The sequence below is a fragment of the Pelodiscus sinensis genome, chromosome 5 (genome assembly GCF_052426305.1).
Source record: "Pelodiscus sinensis isolate ZL-2025 chromosome 5, ASM5242630v1, whole genome shotgun sequence".
Taxonomy (NCBI): Eukaryota; Metazoa; Chordata; order Testudines; family Trionychidae; genus Pelodiscus; species Pelodiscus sinensis.
In genome coordinates, this window is record NC_143056.1 from 83,160,375 (window position 1) to 83,182,267 (window position 21,893).

At 52.4% G+C, this 21,893-nt stretch overlaps 1 protein-coding gene across 9 annotated transcripts in view; it reads left to right on the forward strand.

Moving 5' to 3' along the window:
• Nucleotides 1-21,893, forward strand: part of DGKZ (diacylglycerol kinase zeta) — an 89,253-nt gene that overhangs the window by 37,947 nt on the left and 29,413 nt on the right. For 3 of the 9 annotated variants that reach the window (XM_089778560.1, XM_089778559.1, XM_075927586.2), the window contains exons 2-15: nucleotides 5,178-6,054; nucleotides 7,304-7,412; nucleotides 8,459-8,554; nucleotides 9,514-9,591; nucleotides 9,923-9,979; nucleotides 15,817-15,885; nucleotides 16,493-16,564; nucleotides 17,166-17,282; nucleotides 17,370-17,441; nucleotides 17,829-17,924; nucleotides 18,210-18,292; nucleotides 18,866-18,926; nucleotides 20,146-20,259; nucleotides 20,998-21,138. In XM_089778560.1, coding sequence (XP_089634686.1) covers nucleotides 5,204-6,054; nucleotides 7,304-7,412; nucleotides 8,459-8,554; nucleotides 9,514-9,591; nucleotides 9,923-9,979; nucleotides 15,817-15,885; nucleotides 16,493-16,564; nucleotides 17,166-17,282; nucleotides 17,370-17,441; nucleotides 17,829-17,924; nucleotides 18,210-18,292; nucleotides 18,866-18,926; nucleotides 20,146-20,259; nucleotides 20,998-21,138 — 2,016 coding nt within the window. In that variant the 5' untranslated portion in view covers nucleotides 5,178-5,203. The remainder of the gene's footprint in view (nucleotides 1-5,177; nucleotides 6,055-7,303; nucleotides 7,413-8,458; nucleotides 8,555-9,513; nucleotides 9,592-9,922; nucleotides 9,980-15,816; nucleotides 15,886-16,492; nucleotides 16,565-17,165; nucleotides 17,283-17,369; nucleotides 17,442-17,828; nucleotides 17,925-18,209; nucleotides 18,293-18,865; nucleotides 18,927-20,145; nucleotides 20,260-20,997; nucleotides 21,139-21,893) is intronic. The other 6 variants (XM_089778561.1, XM_075927588.2, XM_089778563.1 and 3 more) reach the window with 2 other exon arrangements.

A 21,893-nucleotide genomic window follows, 5' to 3' on the forward strand; every position in this document is an offset into this window, starting at 1 on the left:
GGGGTCTCTCTCAGTGCTGTTAATGCCCCTCACTGCCAACAAACACACTTCTTCCAGCTACAGGCTCTGCCCACGGCTCTGCCCTTCAGACTTGGGCTGCAGCACCCCCTTGCTAGTCCTCCCCATCCGTCCTGGCCCTCGTGGTAGGACTACATATTTTGGAGCAAGCCTTCCAGCACAGGCTGAGAGATTTGGGCTAGCAGGGCTAGCACTCTAGTCATCTAAAACTAACCGTGCAGCCAGTGTTTTGAAATCATGGTTTGGGCTGGAGCTTGGTCTCTCAAGCCTGGTGCTAGGGTGGGCTTCAGAGTCTGCGCTGCAACCCAAGCTGTGAGACTGAAGCGCTAACAACACAGCTAGTTTTATACTGCAGGCCTGGTTAGCCAGAGTCCCTCAACTTGGGTTGAGGGAAAGCTTATTCCCACAGGCTCCAGTCAAGGACGCCATTTCAGAAGAGTAGGGGGGGAGGGGGGTGCAGCAGCCATGCGCTCCGGGACGTGGCTAGCTTTTCATCCCATTCCCCGGACGCTAAAGGAGTGAGGGGAAAGTGCTTGCATTCTATGCATGCCTCTCTCCTGGCTGGTGAAGGGAGCTCACCCCCACTCTCCCGAAATGGCGCCCTTGGCTCCAGCATGCTGTGTAGACAATCCCTGGAAAAAGCCATGACATGGTTTGGAAGATTTCTTCTGTTCTGCCATCCAGCTTTAAAATCCCCTGCAATTTCCACAGGATGTGGGATTCTTCTTCCTTCTAAGGATGTTAAAAAGACCCTGCATGTGACCGCACACCAGGATGCTAGCAACTCTGTAAGGCTGATCTGAGCTGCTCTAGATTCTGCTGGTTAAAATTCTGTTGGCTGGCTTACACTAGCCCTGCCATTGCTGCTAACTGTGATGGAGCTGCAGTGATGCTATTGCAATGGTAGGATAATATAAAAAAATTTGCCATATAGACAAGGCCTTTAGTATTCACTTTCAGTTTTGCAGGACTGCAGCCCACAAGACACCCATCCTAGAACTTCAAAGACCTCTGCTGTGCACAGTCATGCCTCCTACTTCCAACACAACACTATTGTAATATAATTATATTTATCTTAAAATTACAGGTCTAGGATTTTCACATGCCATATGCCAGGTGGAGGGGAAAGAAGAGGTAATCATATGCTCACTATCTCTTACTTACCAAAAATACAAGCACTTTATTTATAGTTAGTTACTTGATGGTTTTCCGAAATAGTTCATTAATACCAGTATTTAAAAGGAAAGGAGATATACAAGGCTGTGGTAACTACCACAGCATTAAACTCGTGAGTCACATGATGATGTGGGAGAAAGTTATTGATAAGAGACAGTGAAAAAAATAAAAGGTCAGTGGCAGTCAGTTTGGATTCATGACAGGCAGGTCTTCAGCGGATGCTGTCTTTGCATTAAGCTTGATTGTGGAAAACATAGAAGAAAGAGGAAAAGATTGCACACACAGTATTGATGGATCTTAGGGAGGCTTCTAGCCATGTTTTGAGAGAGCTTGCCTGAAGGTGTATGAGACTGAATGCCTACAGACGAGAGCAGGTTTGCCTAGTAGCTGGGCATTTGCGAGGGTGCTATCTTCTCAGTTAGAAGGCCATGTGGAAGAACTGAAGAGTTTCATTTAAGAGTTGGACTACGTCACAGCTCGTTGCTGAGCCGTTTTGTTTGCCTTGGTGCTAGATGCATTTACAAAAAACATCCAGGTGCATGTTTTTGCAGATGATGTGCTTGTCAGGGAGAGCAAAGGGGAAGTGGAAGAAGATTGAAAGAGATGGAGATGCATACTTGAAAGAAACAGCATGAAAATCTGCAGAAATAAAACCAAATGTATGGTCTGTAGATTTGATTATATCTTAAAGAAAACAATGGAACTGTAAGTCTGGGGGCCTAGCCACTATCAAAAACACAGTGCAAGTGCCTAGATTCAGCTAATACAGGATCACAGTGAACTCAACAACGAACTTTTAAGCAGACCTGGACCAGTGGGGACTAACTGGAGAGAAGTGAGCAGAGCTGTTTGTGATAGGAGAGTTCCTATCAAATTGAAAAGTAATTAGGCTTGCACTTTAATATGGCTCTGAATGCTGGAGACTGATAAAGAGATAGGGGTAAATCTTGAATATGCTGGAAAATAAAATATTACGGTAGAAACGTAGAGTATAAGGATGGACCATGTTTGGAATGAACACATTAAGGAAAGTGAGAGCGGTAGCACTTACAGAAAAGCTGAAGGATTCGAGGCTTAGATGGTTAGGGCATGGAAAAAGATGATTATATAGGAAACAGAGTGTCAAACTTAGAAGTGGAGAATGAGAGAGGTTGAAAAAACAAAAACTAGGTTGATGAATGTCATACAAAAGGTTTTTGTCTCTGGCAACCTAGCTGAGGAACTACTGTGGAATGGAGAAAGGCCCAACCTTCTAGCTGGGACTAAGGCTAGAAGAAATAAGTTAAAGCTCTCTCCCGCAGAAGAGTGACATTTCGAGCAGAGCGGATACAGATTATTTTCTCCGCCTTGTTCCAAGCCTCCTCATTTCTCCGCCTCAGCTTGTTAGCCAGTCCCCACTCTCTTTAAGTCCTAAGCAGGCACCTTCTGCCCTAAGTTTACTGTCAGTTTCTGTTTGTAAGCTAAGAGTGCTTAGATCTGGTATGTCTAGAATTTCTGTAACATCAGAAATGTCAGTGGTTAGTATTTACAAGTAGAAAACATGATGGGGGCGGTAAGGGAGGAAGGAAATTGAATAACTGAGGGCAGTGAGCAAAGGCGGGGATCTTCCCAAGATCTCCTGGAAGGGAGCTGGTGTCACCGGCGTACATCCATAGATGGTACCTACGAGGGTAGCTGTTCTCCTGCAGACTTTGGGAAACCCAGCAGGAATTACTGTGTAACTGAAGCAGAGAGTTCCCGGATGCCTGCACTGAAAGCATCCTGTGCCGTATGCCATCAGACGCTGCATGTTACCACCTCCTCATGTAGGTGGATGTCAGTTTGATTTACAGGGACTCTACTTTCAGCAGCACTAAGTCCAACATTTACCTGGCTTTAAAAAAGGTCACTTGGGTTTTTTTTTTTTACCATTTTTTATTTTCTGCAGAGAAATGGTTCTAGGAACCAGCTGTAAACTCAGTACTGTCAGGGCAGTTGCGTTTAAACAGAGATATAATTCAGCTTCCTCCAGGGTGACAACCAGATTAGTAGCAGCCTCAGCTACTTCCTGAGAAATAGAAATGGAAAATTAGAGCACGAGAGAGACTACAGAGGGGCACTCAGCTCCCATGCACTTTATACTGTATAAATGTTTGGGTCCTACCCAAGGGGTGAGTGACGTTTCCTGGCTGCATCTCTTTAAGGCCATCTCTATATGACAGGCACTACAGTAGCACAGCTATAGTGCTGTACCATTGTCACTCTAGTGCTGTAGTGTAGACACTTCTTAGAGCGACAGACAAGTTCTTCCTGGCATTTTAGATCAGCAGTGCCCAACCCGTGGGTTGCGACCCCCAAGCGGGTGGTGGCTGTCTTCTTGGGGGGGTCGCAGTGCTTTGATCGAGCCAGCTGGCATTTTGTTTTCCTGGCTCTGTGCCCGATGTACACGTGGTGGGGGCGGAGGGAATGGCAGGGGAGCGGATCAGCGCTTTAAATTAAAGGGGCCACAATACAATGTTCCCGGCGTGGGTTTTTTTCCCCCCCCTCAATAAAAATTTTCCCAGCTTCGGGGGTCACGAATGAAAAAAGGTTGAGCACCACTGTTGTAGATAATCCACCTTCTCCAGGGGTGGTTGATGAGATGACAGAAGCATTCTTCCACTGGATTTAGCACATCTGCCTGGGGGGGGCGGGATAGCTCAGCTCAGCTCAGCTGCTGTGCTTGTGGGTGGGAGTTGTTCACTCCCTGAGTGTTGTCGCTTTTAAGCATAGACTGGGCCAGAGAAAAGCACGTGGTTTGCAGAGTGGCATTGTGACTCTCCCTGAGGTGCTCTGTCATTGCACAACTGCTCCCAGGTGTCCCTTTAACCAGCATGTGGGGGGCTAAGTTTGCACCCAGGCCCAGGGTTCCCAGGGACTAGGGGGTATTAACTGGTTTTGGTTAATCGGTGAGGCCTCTCCACCTCCTCTGCCTAATCAGTTAGCCAGTTATATGGGATTTTATATCCCTGACGGCTCTGTTGGGGCTGAAGTTGGAGTCCTGTGCTCAAGAGGGTGCAGTGGGTCTCGATCTGTGGAAAGCTGCTGAAGGAGCATACATTGTTATTAACTAGGAGTGGGGGTCCCCTGTGCAGAGGCCTTGCTGCTCATTCCCTTTTCCAGCACCATCAGACATGCACTTTCTTTAATAGTCAAGACGAGTGGGAGCTTAGAATCTGTTCATCGCTCAGTGGATCTGCTTCATGGGGTGGGAGCTGTGCATCTTTGGTTTGGCCCCAGCTCTGCTCCCTGTGGTAGGCTGCTCATCTCTGCAGGGAGATGGAGTGCTCCAGATGGACACCGGCTCATAGCCAACAGCTTTCCCTCCATCCTGTCTTTGCCGTAGCCAGCAACCCCAGGCAGGGAGCAATGTTGTACACCCCTCAGATGGGCTGATTATGGTGCTTAGTCGGCTCCCTGCAGCTGCCTTAGAAATCAGAAGCTGGCTGCAAATCCAAGCTGTTGTCTCCTGCATGGAGAGAACTCACCATGGCTGTCTTCAGGTGCATGGTTGGGGCTCGTCTACAATTTGCCAGCTGGTCTGGTATGAAAGCTCCTCAAATCCAGGTGTTCTTCCTCATCGCTCATGGCCAACTCCTGAGCCACCAGAAAAGGCCTTTGGGCCTCTTACCTTCCTCTTCTCCTTTTTGGCCTTGCACAGGGATTTCATTGCCCTGCGTTGGCCTCAAATGTTGTAGTGTCCAAGATAGGTCTCTGGGCAGCAGCGCCCTGTGTTAGCTTTCCCCTGTGTCCCCGTCCCTTTCCATCCCTTCTCTCTCTGATGCCCCTCACGGCAATGCCCTTTGAGTGCCTCCAGAGCTCCCTCACACAGCCTTCAGCGAGCTCCTTCTTCCCCGCCTCTCCGGAGAGTGGTAGCACCTATCCTTCACTGGGGGCTTTGCAGACCTGGTAGGAGGCTTGGCGAGAGTCCCTCCCCCTTTAATTGCTGGTTTCTGTGTTAACAGCCACTGCTCGGGGCACCCCCGTCACTATGGAAACCTTTTTTAAAAGGCACTTCCGGAGGAATGCAGCGTCATTGGGCTCCCAGCGTGCCAGCGTCGTGTCCGTGCCCACTAGCAAGGCCCGGCGGCGCTCCACGGCAGGCCTGCCCTCGGCCTCGCTGGTACAGCGCCGCCGCAGGTCCAGTACCCAGCTGCAGAGCCTGTCCTGCCTGGGCTCCCCAGACAAGGGCAGCATGAGCCCCCGGCGACGCTCCAGCACCACCCCACCCCATCTCAGCCCCAGATTTGCTGTCCAGAAGAAACGTGGGGGCCAGGTGCGCACCATCGATGTCCAGCTCATGGGCCCCTCCATGCTGCTAGCCAGCCTCATCCAAATGAGTGAGGAAGAGGAAGGGAAGCAGACGGCCTGTGCTGAAGGCTCTGGACCCGAGTCGCCCAGGGAGGAACTGAAGGAGGGCTGTGTCAGGGAGGAGAATGTCACCTCAGCAGTCAGGTTGGATCGGTGTGAGCAGCAGGCTAAGCTTCCCCCAAGGAGCAGACCCCCTGCCCTGCACCCTCTCAGCATGAGGCCTCTCTTGCGAGCTCCACGCTACCTGCGCCGCCGCTCCTCTCACCTCCTGCCAGCAGAGTTTGTGTACAGCAAGGCAGCCTGCGGGCTGCAGGGGTGCTACCGACGCCTCAGCCAACCACGGCTCTCAGGGGAGACCTCCAGGCCAGGCACTCTGCTCCCGCCATGCAGAGCACGGCTGGCTGCCAAGCGGTGGAAGGTTCCTCCTGGAGCCAGGCGGCCATCAGCAGCCGTATACGAATGCCTGGGAATGGAGCCTGCCTATTGCAACTATGCCAGTGCCTCTCCTGAAGCCTGGAGCCCTCTGCTGCTGTATGTATAGTATTCCCAAGTGGGGGGGATTCAGACAGGTGGCCAGGCCATGGGTTGGGCAATATTGAAGGGAGCGGAGACTGACATAGGGCTTGTCTGGTGTGGGGTGGGGAAGGTGAGGGCATGGTTGATTCATTGGCATGGCGCGCCATCCCTTCTGGCTTCGAGCTAGTGGTGGCAGTGAGGAGAGGGATCTGGAGGGTCTGCATGGGGCCTCTGGGTACGGTGAGGGAAGCTGCAGCTCCCACCCATGTGCTCTGTGAAGGCAGCTTGTGGTGCATTTGTGGATGCAGTGTGGCACATGCTGTCTGTGCACCAGTGCTCCATTTCCTTGTCTCCTGGGCTGAGGGTCATAGGCCAGTGAGCCTCTTGTCCATCTGTGTGTTTGACTGGCTGCTGAGTCTGCTTCCAGGCTGTTTGCAGTATCCCTGTGCTTGCTGGCTTCTCCCAGCTGCTGGTGCCAGGTGCAAGCGTGAATAAAGAGGCATCATGAGAAAGGATTGGGAAGAGAGAGGAAGGACGTGTCTGGTTTCTCCAATTGTCATGCTCTGCCTGGCTTCACAGGCTGCTGGGCTCAGAGGCTGCACAACTCCCTGCCCAGGCAGCTATGGGAAATGGCACTGCCATGGCGGGAGGGCTCAAACTCTTTGACGGGGTCGCTGGTCCCAGCACAGCAGGTGCTGAATTGGAGACTTGTGAGCTGCTTCCCCCGCTTCTCACACACTTTGCCCCACTTCTCTGGCTTTCGATGCTCTGTCCATTTGTGATGCTCCAGTGAGAAGGGCCATCTCTGGGAAGGGTCTTCAGAAGGGTCCCTACCTCTGACCTTCGCCCACAAGCTCAAGTCTCAAGCTTTTTGGATGTAGCGTGATGCCCTAAGTGGGCCTCCAGATCTAAAAACCATGAGTGCCTATTGCCTGAGCGAACCCTGATCTGTTAGCTCTGGGCCCTGGCAGAGTCCCAAATTGCTCTGTGGCCCAGCCACCACAAGAGGGGCCAGATCATGTAGATATAGGGCCCTCGACTTCACCACTGGAAAGAACCCTTCACCAGCTCATCCCCATGGCACATGCAGGGAAGGTGGCTATTGCCGGCATGTGGTGATGGTGAATTCAGCCTCAGCCCATGTTGCTGGTTTTGAATGCTGCTTTGTCCCCCTTTAGTGTTCCTGTCTGAAACGCACACAGAGCCTTGCATGCATTTATAGTCCCATCCATTTTTTATAGCCACCCCTCCCTCTTTCTTCCAGGAAAGCCATTGCCAAGTCTGGCCTCCAGCACATGGTAGCTCAGCCGAACCCCACGCTAGCCCTGAGGAGTGAATCAGAGAGGCAGATCCGCAACACTGTGGACTGGAGTGTAAGTTGCCTTTAATTTTCTTGGTGCTTGGGTGGGGACTCTGACATGATAGTGACTGCACTTGGCTTGTGGCCATTCCCAGGGGGGCTATGAAGCTGTACCAGGTAATTCCTGCTTTGACATGCATATAGCCTTGTAGCTAGTAGCTGGCTCTTGCTGATGTTGCTGGGCAAAACCCCTTGCTGCTAGGAAAAACAGTGCATTCACCCTGACTTCCCACTGCTGCTACACAGCCATCTATTCTGTTCCTGGGAATGGAGACCAGGTGGCGTGTGTGGGGAGTGGTAGGAGGCACTGCTCTCTGTCTCTGAGATGCACAAGCACCTCTGCTCCACCTTCTGTTCTGCACTGGCAAAATTGAGTCCATTGTGAGCTGCGTCCCCAGCGACCTTGAGTGAAGCGTGGGGACAGTCCCTTTGTACAGCTCTGGGGACACCTAACTGGGGTCGCGCCTTCTGCTCTGTGTTCCTCATTCCCAGAGGCCTTGTGTTTGGAAGCAGGGAGTGGGGGGATAGTTCGACCTGGGACATGGAAGGGTGTTCAGAGCAGGAGGGACTGACCTGTGAGGAGAGAGCTGTCTGGTTCAGCTCAGCAGTGAATGGGGATTTGACCATCTGCCAGTAAGGCTGGGGTGGGACACAGAGGCGGAGCAGATGATGGGAAGTGAAGGAAAATGTAAGCTGAATCTTAGGAAAACTCTCTAGCAATGAGGTGGATTTTCTCAAGAGACTCCTCTCCTGGACAGCCCATTGTTTACAGCTAGATGGGACAGCATCCTACATACTGTACTTTTCCATTTCTGACATGTCTGGACCACAGTGAGATTCCTAGATGTGTCCTCTCCAGAAAATGAGACCTCCATGGCAGCCAGTGGTGCTTCATAAGCCCCCTGCAGCTGACTAGAGTGTAGCACAATGTATTTGTGGGCCTGGGATGCTCAGCTGGGTTATTCATGTTGGAGGTGACTGCTGGGATCCCTGACCAGGTCCTATATTGGGACTCTTGTGACCTATTGGAGAAGTGCAACAGTATCTTGTGCCTTCCAGGAGACTGCAATCTACGGGGAGCACATCTGGTTTGAGACCAGCGTCTCTGGGGACTTCTGCTATGTGGGGGAACAGAACTGTGTGGCCAAGATGCTGGTAAGTCCAGCTCAGTGATCCCCATCGTCAGCTCAGCTTGAGCTAAGTAAAAGACTGCGCTGCCACCTAGTGGAGAAATCTGGGGATCCCTTTCTGCACTCAGCCTGGGCTTAGAGGAAGTTCTCAGGCATTCTGGGGTCCAGCGAGGGAGATGGAAAATGTTCTGCTCCAGACTCTGCCTGCTGCTTTGAGTCTGGAAAGTTGCTGCCTCTGTGCTGGCAGCTGAGTATCTTTGCGACTAGGGTCCAGCTGGCTGAGTTGATGCAGAGATTCTGCTCAGGGCTTTAGCGACCCCCGATGCCCCAAAAGAAAATTTGATTCCAGAACTTTCCAGGAAGAATAAAAGGAAGAGCCGCAGGCTGGAAGCCTGCACCCTGCAGTGCCTTCAGCGACACTTCAGCCGTCCCTCTCTAAGGGCGGGTCGCTACAGCTGTGAGGACAATGCCCATCCATGTCCATTGGTCTGGGTGAAATGAGTTTGGGGTTTTGGTCTGAGGGACAGTACCAACACCTCCCCAGGTGGCAGTGATGGGCTGCCTGGTGCCAGTGTCAGAAGAGATTGAGGTCTGACTGGTCCGTGGAGAGTGCCTTCGCCTCTTGTCCCAGGCGGGGCTGGGGCATTCAGTTCAAGGGAGGAGGTTTTCACCTGCAGTGATCCTAGGGGCACGCTTGTTCTTTATGGCTTCCTCATCCTGCAGAGCACTGAGGTGCTGCTCTCCGGAGCACCTGCCTGGGAATGGAGAAGTGAGTGAAGTTCCAGCACTTCTCAAGTGTAAATTAAAAACCCGCGGTGCAGCGGGCCCACAAGGAACCACTCCAGCCCCGCTAGGCCTGCCGCACCGCGCCACGGATGGAGGCCATTTAAGTGGTTAACCAGGCAAACGTAATCTTTAACTGGTTTACTGATTAAGCGAGATTTTTACATCCCTAATTAACATGGGATCTTTTCCATTTTTCAGCAGAAACCCCTGACCAGACGCAAGTGTGCAGCCTGCAAAATCGTAGTGCATACACCCTGCATAGAGCAGTTGGAGAAAGTGAGTAAAGCCCAGTACAGGCCACTCCTGAAGAGCTGGTTGCCACTTACCTGGGCAGCATTCAGGGTGGGGCCAGCGCTGAACTCCATTTATTCTGGCTAGCCATTGTCATGACAGGCAAGTGCTTCCTAACAGGACAGTCTAGTGGGGAAATAGACTTTTAGCAGATTGCTGAGTGTTTTAGGCCCAAGGGCCGGAAAATTGTTCATTCCGTAGGGGGTCAGATGAGGATCAAATATCCCAAGTCTCCCAGGCCAGAACTCAGCTCCAGTAGGTCTCCTTTAGCAGATGGTTTCATTGACTCTTCTCTTGTGTGTGTTACATTTTGCAGATAAATTTCCGCTGCAAGCCTTCCTTCAGGGAGTCAGGATCAAGGAACGTTCGGGAGGTGAGAATCGCAGAGCTGCTTGCAGTGTTTGCCAGGGGGAAGTCCTGTCATCATCTTCTAGTTTGGTGGCAGAGGGCACAGGGTGCCAGTGAAGGGCTTAGCTTGGTTTGTTGTGGAAGACACAGACAGACTAGCTGTCTTCAAATGTGACAAGCCCCTGAGTTTGTGCTACCTGTGAAACCTGGGCACTGAAGAGGCATAGTCACCCATCCTGTGGGGCATTTCTTTGAAATGGATCTTCACAGGATTGCTACTGTTGTAGGGTGAATCTCAGATCATTCAGGGAATATCTGCTACTGGTCAATCAGGATCTGCATTCTCAGAACCTCGTTGGCCTAGAGGCTAGGCCTGAGACACCTCAAAGACAAACTTTTCCAGGAGGAATTTCAGACCACCTAGTGCTGGCCCTGGGAGAGTGAAAGAAAACAGTTGAACTTTTGCAGGCCTTCGAGAAGGTGTGTGGAGGTTTCGGGGAAGAGGAGAGTTTTTGCTTTTCTGCCCCAGTTCGGTTTAGCTGTACTTATTGTCAGAGGACTTGAACTTGACCCTGGTTAACCCCTGGGTACCCCTTACCTGTAGGGCTTCTTGATTGTATGCCCTGTTAAGTCCAATCCATTCCATTTCTTCCAGCTAGGGCACGATTGTCCCCTATAGCCTGTACTGCAGGGCTGTGTCCAGGCCAGGTTAAACATGTACTCTAGCACGTCAAACCCATGTTTCTCAAACTGAGGCCCATGGGCCCTACTGATCATTTCCTCCCTCACCATCCCAATACCTCCTGCGGCTAATGCAGGCTCCCTATCTGCCCTGATTCTATTTCCTCTATGGTACCTTTTGCTGCCATCTCTCCAGCGTGCCCTACCCTGCTACCTAGGAAGGAATAAATGGCTGCCTCTCCCTGTCTTCTGGAGAAACACAGTAATGCCTCCCTCAAGAGCTTTCCTGCAAACTAGGGATGTTAGATATCGGGTAATTGAATAAATTCTTAGCCCCCATGGACAGGGGCTGCTCCTACCCTCCACTGCTGCATCTGTATCAGAGACAGCAGTGTGGGGTGGTAGGTGGGAGCTGGTCCACAAGGGAAGGCCGTTTAAAAACCTGCTTCTTTTGCAGACCGGCTGCCACCCCACACTGCTGTCTTTGATACAGAGGCAGCAGCAGAGGGTAGCAGCAGCCCCTACCTGCGGGGGTCCAGACTCCCCATGGACAGAGGCTGCTGCAGAGGGGGACAGGAGGCTGCCACGAAGCAATCTCTCTCTGCCACAAACCTGGGCCCACCACAAATAGAGGCTGGCCCCAGGGAGCAGCTGCAGGGGCCCAAACTCCCCATGGTCAGTGGCTGCTCCACCTCCCACAGTGAGCTGGGACACCCTGTGGATGGGGGCTGCTTTTTCTGGGGTGGGCCCAGGCCCACTGCAGACAGAGGCTGTTCTTTGGGAGGTGGAGCAGCCTCTATCTGCCAGGAGCTCGGACCCCCTGTGTCCCTAGGGATATGGAGCTCTCCGTGGTGCTGAAAGCTGGGGGTGGTGGGAACTGGTGAGTATTCACACAAACTAGTCCTAGGGCAATTGCAAACTTGTAGGCATGTGTAGAGGAGCTTTTGGTAGGACACAGGCCAGGGATCTCCATGGGAACACACATCTAGGGTTCACCTGAAAAGCTACTATGGTAGCTTTTAGATTAGAAGCATAGCTGGAGATCTTTCCTCTGTGGTCCCCATAGAGAACCTAATCTAATCTGTTTCCAAGGTGCCCATCCTTATGGTATCTGAGCTCCCTTATTCCTCAAACTTACCTTGCCAGCCTTTAGCCAGGAAATAGGGGTTAGATCTCAGACCCTGACAGTGCTCTGAAGCCCAGAATTCATTGGTCCAGCTGCTCAGGAGCAAGGGGGGCAGAGAGTGCTCTTGCACTAAGCAGCAAACTCAGCCTTCCCTGTGCTCCCTACTCTGTGTCCCTTCCTTCCCCCTTCCACATGGAGGCTTAAAATTGGGGGTGGAGGGAGAGGAAAGAAACAAGCCTTCCCATCTCACCGTCCTGTAAAAGCTGGGGGGAATGCCTCCTCCTTTCATCTCCCTAAAAGTACTCCCCTGGCTTGGGAAGGGTAGATTGGCCACCGCGCGGCCATTAGGCGCTGGCACAGGGCTGCATAGGCAGCATTTGTTGCAGTTGATGAGGACACCAATATTATGGCAGCTACAGAAGTAGCCATGTTGAGGGGCTCATAGCTCCAGGTTTCAGGCTTTCCCTACGAGGTGCAGTGAACTATCCAAGAGCTTCCCTTTGAGAGTGAAACTCTTCTCAGAGAAAACTGACAAGGCTAAACAGCTTTAAAGAGTCTAGAGCAGAGTTTCCCAACCTATGGATCGAGACCCAAATATGGGTCACCATTATATTTCAAAAGGGTCGCCAAGTGTCTCCTCAGTTGGCTCTGCCCCCTTTCCTCCCCCCATTTTTGAATTGCCTTGGGTCACCAAGTCTTCCTGAATTGTCAAAATGGGTCCCCATCTGGAAAAGGTTAGGAATCACAGGTCTAGAGCAGCCATTAGGCCTCTACACTCTGTCAATCCAGAGGAGACACTTCCTTCCCGCCCCCTCCCCATTGTCCCAACAGTGTTTCGGTCAGCAGAGCCATCAGCATGGCTTCAGAAGGAGAAATCGTAGTGGCAGGAGGAAGTTGCAGGAACCCTCTGGCCAGGGCTCAGGTTACCCTAAGTCATCTTCAGGGGCCAAACCGGCCTTTTGAAGGCAGAGTTGTGGATGATGTACCACACCACAATCTGGATCCACCCTGCCTTGCCTTCTCATCCCGACTGTCTCCTTTCTACTGTGCATGGCCCTGTATCACCTCAGACCTTGCTGAGTGTTCCATGTGGTAGACAGAGGAATGTCCATTCAATCCATTATGACGGATACGACAACAGCAATGTTTTGTATCAACAAAGAGGGTGCGTGTTCTTCTCCCCTGTGCCTAGAAGCTCTCTTGCTGTGGTACTTCTGTGTAGAATATTCAATACAACTGCAAGCGTTGTACCGCACCAGGGTATATAATGAGCAGGTGGACCACCTCAGCAGCTTGTTTCATAGTCACAAGTGGTCCCTTTGCCCAGACATCACAGTTTCAATCTTCCAGAGGTTGGGCTTTCCCCAAATAGACTTATTCGCCACGCGACACAACAGGATATGCCAGCAGTTCTTCTCCTTCCAGAATCGTAACCCAGGCTCCACTGTGAATGTGTTTCTCCTCCATTGGGGAGATTCTCTTCTGTATCCCTTTCCGACCATACTGCTCATTCAGAAGGTACTGCTCAAGATCTTGGGGGAATAAACTCAGGTCATATTGATAGCACCTGCCTGGCCCCATCAGCATCTCTCCTAGACATGTTCAGGGAGGCACCAGTCACCTTGTCACTTTTCCTGGACCTTCTCATGCAAGATCACGGTCAGCTTCAGCACCTGAATCTCAGGTCCCTTCACCTCCTGGTGTGGAAGCTCCCTGGTTGAACCCGATAGAGCTTTTTTGCTCACACCAGGTTAGACAAGTCCAGGAAACTGCCAAGCCACCTACCTGACCACATGGAAGAGATTTTCAGTCTGGTTGACGCAGCACCTGAGCTACCTCCTACATCTGAAGCAGCAGGGGCTTCTCTTATCAGTAAGGGTGCCACTTAGCTACCATATCAGCCTTCCACCTGAGTGCAGAGAGCCCCTCAGTGTTTACTAACTCGCTGGTGAGAATGTTTTTGAAGGGTCTCGACAGTCTGCACCCTCATGTCCATTATCTAGTTCCTGCCTGGGACCTTAACCCGGTCTTCTCCAGACTCACGGAGCCTCCATTTCAACCATTGGCAAAGTGCTCCCTGTTCTACTTCTTTTTCAAGGTGGCGTTCCTGGCAATGATAACCTCGACTGGGAGGGTGTCCGAGCTCAAGTCCCTAACATCAGAGCCTCCCTGCACTCAGTTCTATAAGGACAAGGTGTAGCCTCATCCTGCTTTCTTCCCAAAGGTTGTGTCAGTTTCACATCAGCCAGGACATCTTTCTTCTGATATTCTACCCTAAGCTGCTTTCTAGCATCATAGAGCAGGAACTCCACTCTTTAGATGACTGAAGAGTGTTGGCCTTTTCCATTGAGAGAACAAAATCGTTTAGAAAACTAGTCCAGTTATTTTTGGCTGTGGCAGACAAAGTGAAAGGTCAGTCTGTGTCCTCTCATCACATCTCATCATGAATAGCATCCTTTACTTGAGTGCTACAGCTTGGCAGTAGTTCCTGCATCTCCACTGTCTGTGCGCACACGTGTGTGCGTACACACGCACGCACACACGTGTCCACAGCATTCCTAGCACAGGAAATATGTAGTGTGGCAACTTGCTCTTCCATCCAGACTTTCTCCGCACACTATGCAATTATCCAGCAGTCCAGAGACAATGGCCTTCAGAAGAGCAGTGCTCCAGTTAGTGAAAGACTCCAACCCCACTGTATGAATTTGGGCTTTTGAGTCACATGATTGGACTGGACATGAGCACGCACTCAAAGAAGAAAAATGGCTACTTACCTTTTTGTAACTGTTGTTCTTCAAGGTATGGTGTTCATGTCCATTCCAATACCTTTCCCATCTGTCAGAGTAGCCAGCAAGAGGGAACTGAGGGGGTGGCAGTTTGGCAAGGCTCTATATTGGGCACCATGAAAGTCTGACTCCAGGGAGTGCTCAGAGTGACCCTATGGCTACTAGGGGAAAAAATCTTCTGGCTATTGCGCACATGTGCGCGCACACACCTGAGTGGAATGGACATGAACAGCAGTTACATGGAGGTGAGTAACTGGTTTTTCTCTCCTTGGTGACTGTTCTGGTGTGGAGTTCAGCCCTTTCAGTCCTTTGCCTTCATCATCTTTGTTTAGGGCTGCAGGTAGATCCAGGGTATCTGCTAGGGCCATGCGCAAGGTTGATCTGTTTTCCATGAGGCCTTTGGCAGAGAAATGCTTTGCCATGGGGGAAGCAGCGTGGATTCACCACATCTCCTTTTTTTGATTATTAGTCAGAAATGTGACATTTCCCAGGATACCCAGCACTGTGAGGCACTAAACTATCACCTGCCCTTAGGGTGAGGGAACCTGGTTTGTGCCTGCAGTCCGCTCCCTGACTCCACCAGCCTCCAGCAAGGCAAACACTTCCCTCCAATCCTCTGCAGGCCTCATTTTCTCTCTACAGGTTAGTGATAGGCACATGCCCAACCCCCTCAGTCCTCTGAGCATTTTCTGTAGAGTCCTTCCCTTGCTCCACTGGAAATAAAGGGTTACATAGGATACAAAATCACAATATGCTCGCTAGTGACTAAGCGTAATGAGCATGTTACCCTCCTGTCTAAAGAAGCTGAGTTCTCTCCAGCATTTTCAACCAAGCCTGGTTGAGGTCGTTTTTCATGAAGCAAACTTGCTGTCTGTTTAGGGAGAACTGGGTGTCTCTCGTTGTTCCAAAAATATACCAGGCCAAACCTGGGATGTGCACCTGACAATAGGGCTTCCTCCATGCCTGCTTGGATTTCTCCTGGGGGTTGTTGAGAGAGGCATTGGGGGATGAGGACCCTGGCATCTCAGTCAGGTGCCCGCTGCTGAGTGCTCATATTTCTGAACCTCTCCGGTATCTGGACTAAGATGTTCTCAGGGGCTTCTGCAGTGTCCTTTCGTTGCTAAAGGGGCTGCCAAGGAGATTCTGTTCCATATGGGCCGGCGAGGAGGTCAGAACACTGGGGGTCCCAGCTGAGCAGTGTGCTAACAGGATTATGTCCTCACCATTCTCTGCATTCTCTTTGAACCTGGCCCTTGTGTTTCTGTTTAGCCCATAGTCGTCCGGCATCACTGGGTGCACCGGAGACGCCAGGAAGGGAAGTGCAGGCAGTGTGGAAAGGTGAGAGGGGCTGAAGAAGAGCTGCGGTCAGGTGGGGAAGTGGTCGGGGTGAGGAACTGACAGAAGAACCATGTGGAGCAGGAGACATTCAGTCTCTGATGGGAGGGGGCAGCTCCCTCACAGCCAGGAATCCTGCTGTTCCATGTATCGCGCCCTACTGGCAGCACAGACAGCACTCCCTCAGTCCCCATCTTCATCCAGTCATAGGATTTCCACAGTGGTCTCCCAGGGGATCCAGTCTGTCCTGGAGGGGGCTCCGTGGGCATCTTTGGCTGGCTCCTTCCCTCTGTTCCAGGGAAGCTTGCCCCAAGCACATGGAATTCCCCAATGCCAGGCCTGTGGACGGGGAATACTCTGACAGAGACAGAGGTACACTAGCTGCATAGGAAAAACTTAAACAACATCAATATACTAGTAGCACCTTAAAGACTAACAAAACACGTGGAGGGCAGCATGAGCTTTCGCAAGCACAACCCACTTCCAGAGAGACTCTCGTGGCTAACATCTGCCCTAGCTGGGGAGCTGAAGTTCCCCGTCCTGTGGGCCAGTTGCTGCATTGTGGAGGGTTGTCGGGAGCTTCACGAGACCCACCTCCTTCTCTCCGCAGGGTTTCCAGCAGAAGTTTGCCTTTCACAGCAAGGAGATTGTAGCCATCAGCTGCTCCTGGTGTAAGCAAGCGGTGAGTGCAGCCCTCCCCTGGGTACATCGGCCAAGGTAATGGCCTAAATTCCAGCTGTTGCTCCTGCCCCCTTCCTGACAATGCCTCTTACTGAGCAAGGCTGGGATTGGAGTCGCTGGAGCTATGTCTAGACTACGGGGTTTTTCTGGGATACAGAATCCCAGGAAAAACTCTGCCTCGTCCAGGGAACGCATCTGCGCTTCGGCTTTTTTTTGCGGAAGAGCAGATGTGCTCTTTCGGAAGCCCCCTCTTTCTCCTCCCACGAGGAAGAAGGGCTCTCCCGAATGAGGGTTTTTTTCCGAAATTTGGCCCAGTGTAGAGGGGCCAAGTTTCAGAAAAGGCTCTTCTGACAAAACTATCAGAAAAAGTTGCAAAGCGCATTTTCTGTACCTTTTTCCAGTAAAGCCTCGTAATGTAGATATAGCCTCTCTCAAGCAAGGTTCCCACCTTTTCCCTGCAATACCTCCTGTTGGGAGCCTTCACGCTGTTAGGCTCCTGGTGCATTTCCTGCAGCGTCCCCTGATGGTGCTGTGGGTGTGCAGAGCTGGGCTCCCCAGAGCATGCTTGAGCAAATAAGTGCTGCGTTCTCTCTCCCTTGCAGTATCACAGTAAGGTGTCGTGCTTTATGCTGCAACGCATCGAGGAGCCATGCACCCTGGGGGCTCATGCTGCTGTCGTTGTCCCTCCAACCTGGATTCTGCGGGTCCGGCGCCCCCAGGCTAGTTGCCCCTCGGGCTTTGGTCCCATTTAATCAGTGACTCCTGCTCGACCAGCAGTTGCTGACGTGGTTTTTCTCCTTTACTAGAATACACTGAAGTCCAGTAAGAAAAAGAAGAGGACATCGTTCAAGCGGAAATCCAGCAAAAAGGGAGCAGAGGTCAGAGAATGAGGCTGGTGCTAATTGGGAATTGGAGGGCAGGAATGGGTGTTGGTGAAGGACAATCTCTGTTCACAGAGCATGGGCAAATGAGGTGGAGGGTCATTTGCAACTGTAAGATATCTCAGAGGCGTGTTTGACAAGAGAACAGAAAGGCTGGTATGTGGATTCCACTCCCACTGGAGCTGGATCCCAGTTCTAGGGCACTGGAGAGGATCCTGCTCCTGCCTCGCAGCTGGGGAGGGTGATCTCCATGCTGGGACCCTGGGGATGGTTGGAATGTGCAGTATTTTGTCTCCAACTTCAGACCTCAGTGACTTTACATTGTGGCAGGTGAGAGCTGGTGTTTGCCCGAGGTTGCTGATGGTGTTGTGTTGTCTCTTGCAGGAGGGGCGCTGGAAGCCTTTTGTCATCAAGCCCACGCCAGCCCCACTCATGAAGCCGCTGCTGGTGTTTGTGAACCCCAAGAGTGGTGGGAATCAGGTAGGAACATTTTCCAGCGTGTTCTGGGGAAACCAGCTCCATGGAGGCCTCACATCCCAACTGTTGAGAATCCAGCAAGTTCAGTGATGTCTCAGCTGCAAATACACACGCAGGCAGGGTGATGCCAACTTACTCCCTACCATCTCCTTTTGAGGCCAGGCCTGGCCCGACTGCCCAGGACTGTCGATTCCCATCAACTCTGTCTGAGACTCTGCTTCCTCCGAACCCCCATCACCCCATTGGTATTGTCTGTATCCTCTTGCCTGACATCTTTCCTCCTTTTAGGGGGCCAAGATCATCCAGTCCTTCATGTGGTATCTCAACCCACGGCAAGTCTTTGACCTCAGCCAAGGTGGCCCCAAAGAGGCGTGAGTAGTGACACATCCCCTTCTCCCACTGAGTCTCCCAATAGGAGCCTTGGGCCCTTCCCTTCCAGCTGGCCACTAGTGAGGGACTGACGCTCCAGGAAAGGCCCTTGGGGAGAGCTCTGTGGCTGCACAGCAAGCGCAGGTTCAAAGTGTCTTTGCGGACTGATCCCATTTGACTTTTCAGTCAGCCCTGGCTCCCTTGTGTTCCCAGGAGGAGGGATGGCCGAATGGCTAAGTACCTGGGTTTTATGCCCACCTCTGCCCCTACCCTGCTCTGTGACCTGGGGCCAGTCCCATTCCCTCTCTACGCCTGCGTTTCTCCATCCGCATAACGGGGGTAACGCACCTGGGTTCCCTTCCCAGAAGCCTGTGATGATCCGCTGATTCGAGTGTCCAATGCCATGAGGCTGTAGGGTGAAGAGAGGGGGCCACAGACAGGCATGGAGTTGTGACTCCTCCAATGGGCAGCCTGGCAGAGGAGCCCATTGCAGACGCGGGCCAGTGCATTTTCATAGCTGCAGCTTCAAGCATCTCAGTGACTCTCCTGCCTGATCCCCTCCACTTTCCCTGCAGGCTGGAGATGTATCGGAAAGTGCACAACCTGCGCATCCTGGCGTGTGGGGGGGATGGCACGGTGAGTGACCTTGACCGCTCAGTGCTTTCAGAGCTATTGAGGCACGTGGCTGGTGCCTGAATCCATCTCCTTTCCCTTCCAAGAGAGGTGGTGGCTTCCTTACTCTAATCCAGAATGGGTCTCCCAAATGCTACTATACGGCTCTCGGCCCTCAGACACTACAGGTGCCAGCATGCCATGCATCTCAGGGAATAGCTGCATGGGTTGTTAGGGCCAGTAGTTGTTGTGGGCTGCGTCTCCACACTAGAGATGAGAGCGGCTGTACGTCTTCATTTGATGCCATTAGCTGCAGCCTTCAAGCTCCTGATGAGCTGCTAACGCAGCCATTGGGTAGGCAAAGTTTTGGAGCCAGAATTCAGGCTTCCATCTGGCTCTGGCTCCAGCAATCTGGAAAGATTAACTATCACGCTCCCAGGCTGTGTCTAGACTGCAGGCTTCTTTCGAAAGAGGCTCTTTCGAAAGCATCTTTCGAAAGAGCCTCTTTCGAAAGATCGCGTCTAGACTGCAGGCGGATCTTTCGATAGAGGAAATCCGCTTTTTCGAAAGAGAGCACCCAGCGAGTCTGGATGCTCTCTTTCGAAGACGGCCTCTTTACATTGAAGAACGCCTTCCTTCGAAAGAGGAACTTTCGAAGGAAGGCGTTCTTCCTCGTGAAACGAGGTTTACCGCCATCGAAAGAAAAGCCGCGTTCTTTCGAAATAATTTCGAAAGAACGCGGCTTGAGTCTGGATGCAGGGGAAGTTCTTTCGAAAAAAGGGTACTTTTTTCGAAAGAACCCCTGAGTGTGGACACGGCCCCAGTGTGGTTAGGTACAGAAAGGTGCAGATCAGCCTTTGGGGCAATTGCATTGGGGATTCTCAGCCCTGTGGGTCCTGGCAGCATCCACTGTACGGGGGCAGTGACACATATTTGGGCACCAATAGGGTGCGAACTGTGTGAGATGCCACCTCTGGGAAGCATCACTTGTGCCATTTGAGGCAGGGCAGGGATTTCCCCAGAACACTGGGTAGAAAGATGGGGTTTGCCCCCTCACTCTGGAGCATTGACAGGGAATAGCTGAGCATCTCCTCTAACGGTTGGTGCTTGGGGAGTCCCAGTCTCCATGTCCTCCTTCTTTCTGGCTCTTGGAAACACTCTCTTCCCCCCGCAAGCTGGTCACTTCATAGGGCTCTGAAGTAACCAGCTTCCTCTTTGGTGTCTTCCCTGTTTGTTTGGCCAGGTGGGGTGGATCCTCTCCATCCTGGACCAGTTACGCGTGAACCCACCTCCGCCTGTAGCCATCCTCCCTCTGGGGACCGGGAATGACCTAGCCAGGACACTGAACTGGGGTGGGGTAAGTGACTTGGGGGAAGGGTGCAGCGTGGGGTGCTTGCACTGGAAAGCCATAGAACGCAGTACCCTGGTACTGCTGGCTCCCGAGCTTGGGCCCAGGTAGCTGGAAGAGGGGAGGGAGATGAACTATGATGGCCAGACAGAGGTTTGATGTGTTGGGGAAGGGAGCTGAGCCCTGGGATCAGCGTTGGGGGGGAGGGAGATAGAGCTGAGCTCTTTTCTCTGGCGTGGGGAGCTTTCTTGCTCGTGCTCCATGCTCTGCCATGTGGGAGCCATGCGCAGTGTGCTAGAGAGCTCCCAGCAGCAGAGGCGAGTGCGGCAAGGGGCAGGTGGGGTTGTGTGCTGGAGGTGCGGCGCATATTCTAGAAGGCTGGGACTGGCCTGTGGTTGCGCATGAGGATCCCTGTGGTGTGGGCATCACCCAGAGGCCTGGTCTCTCCCCAGATCACCTCCTCTTCCGCCCCCCCTCCCCAGGCATCAGCTGTACGTAGAAACCCACTCCCTTGTGAGAAGTAACCAATTGTGCCATCAGACAAGCCACTGTGGTGGGCTGAGAGTCACCATGGCAAACACCCCCTGGCCCCAGAGATGGCACCTCCTGGGATGCAGGTTACACAGTAGTGTGTCCCAGCCCTGCGTTCTCCCCACTCTTTGCTCTGCGGCAGCTGGCCCCGCACCCCTTCTTTCCCAGTAGGGGAATCTAGTTGGGCGGCTCACTGAGTTCTGCTTTGGCCTATAGGGTTACACGGATGAGCCCTTGTCAAAGATCCTCTCGCACGTGGAAGAGGGAAACATTGTGCAGCTCGATCGCTGGAATCTCCAGGTGGAGCCAAACTCCGAGGTGAACCCTGAGGAAAAGGATGAGACAGCCACAGACAAGGTGAGATTCCCGCACCTTGGTGGGTGGTACTCACAGCTCCTCCACCACGGGCCAGCCTTCACCATCTGTCCCCAACCCAGCCAGCTCTCTGCTCCCTCAGGATACAATACAGGGCAGGCATCCCTCTCTTCCCCCCCGCCCCCGTTTCCACTTTCTCACCTCATGGCTCAGAGGTTTCTCCCTGCTTCCTATGGGCTAGGGGTGGCCACAGCTGGCCCAAAGAGGTAGGTCTGCATGAGTTTTGGAAGACTCACTGTGAGGCCATTCCTTTTGGTGCAAAGATCCTGAGAACAGCAAGTGTCTCAAGGAGCAGAGATTGCCTGACTCCTGAGTCCCACTCGGTGTGGTGAGCCAAGAGTGACCCTGCAAGAAGGGGTACAGAGCAGCTGGGACGGGGTTTGGTGAGGGGGAGACGTATATCCCTCTCTGGGTTCCTGAAGGTTCCTATGGAAACAGGCCCCAAGCAGTTGCTCATTCTGGGCTGGACACTGCATCCCCATTGCCTGTGGGGATGCTGAGTCTGGGCCAAGGGCTGAGCCTGCATGGATATTGTACTGAGGGCACTCAGGGCAGCAGAAAGGGTTACTCCCTCCCTCTCGGTATATCCCTTTCTCAGGCCAGTAGCTGCCTCTGCCTCACTCTGTTGGCAGCGGCCCCTGTACATGGCTTGTGGCTGGCTAGTGACGTGGGGTCACTCCCTTGTAGTAACGCACATTCCTAGCCCCATGCCCTGGTACTAGTGTTCCCAGCCTCAA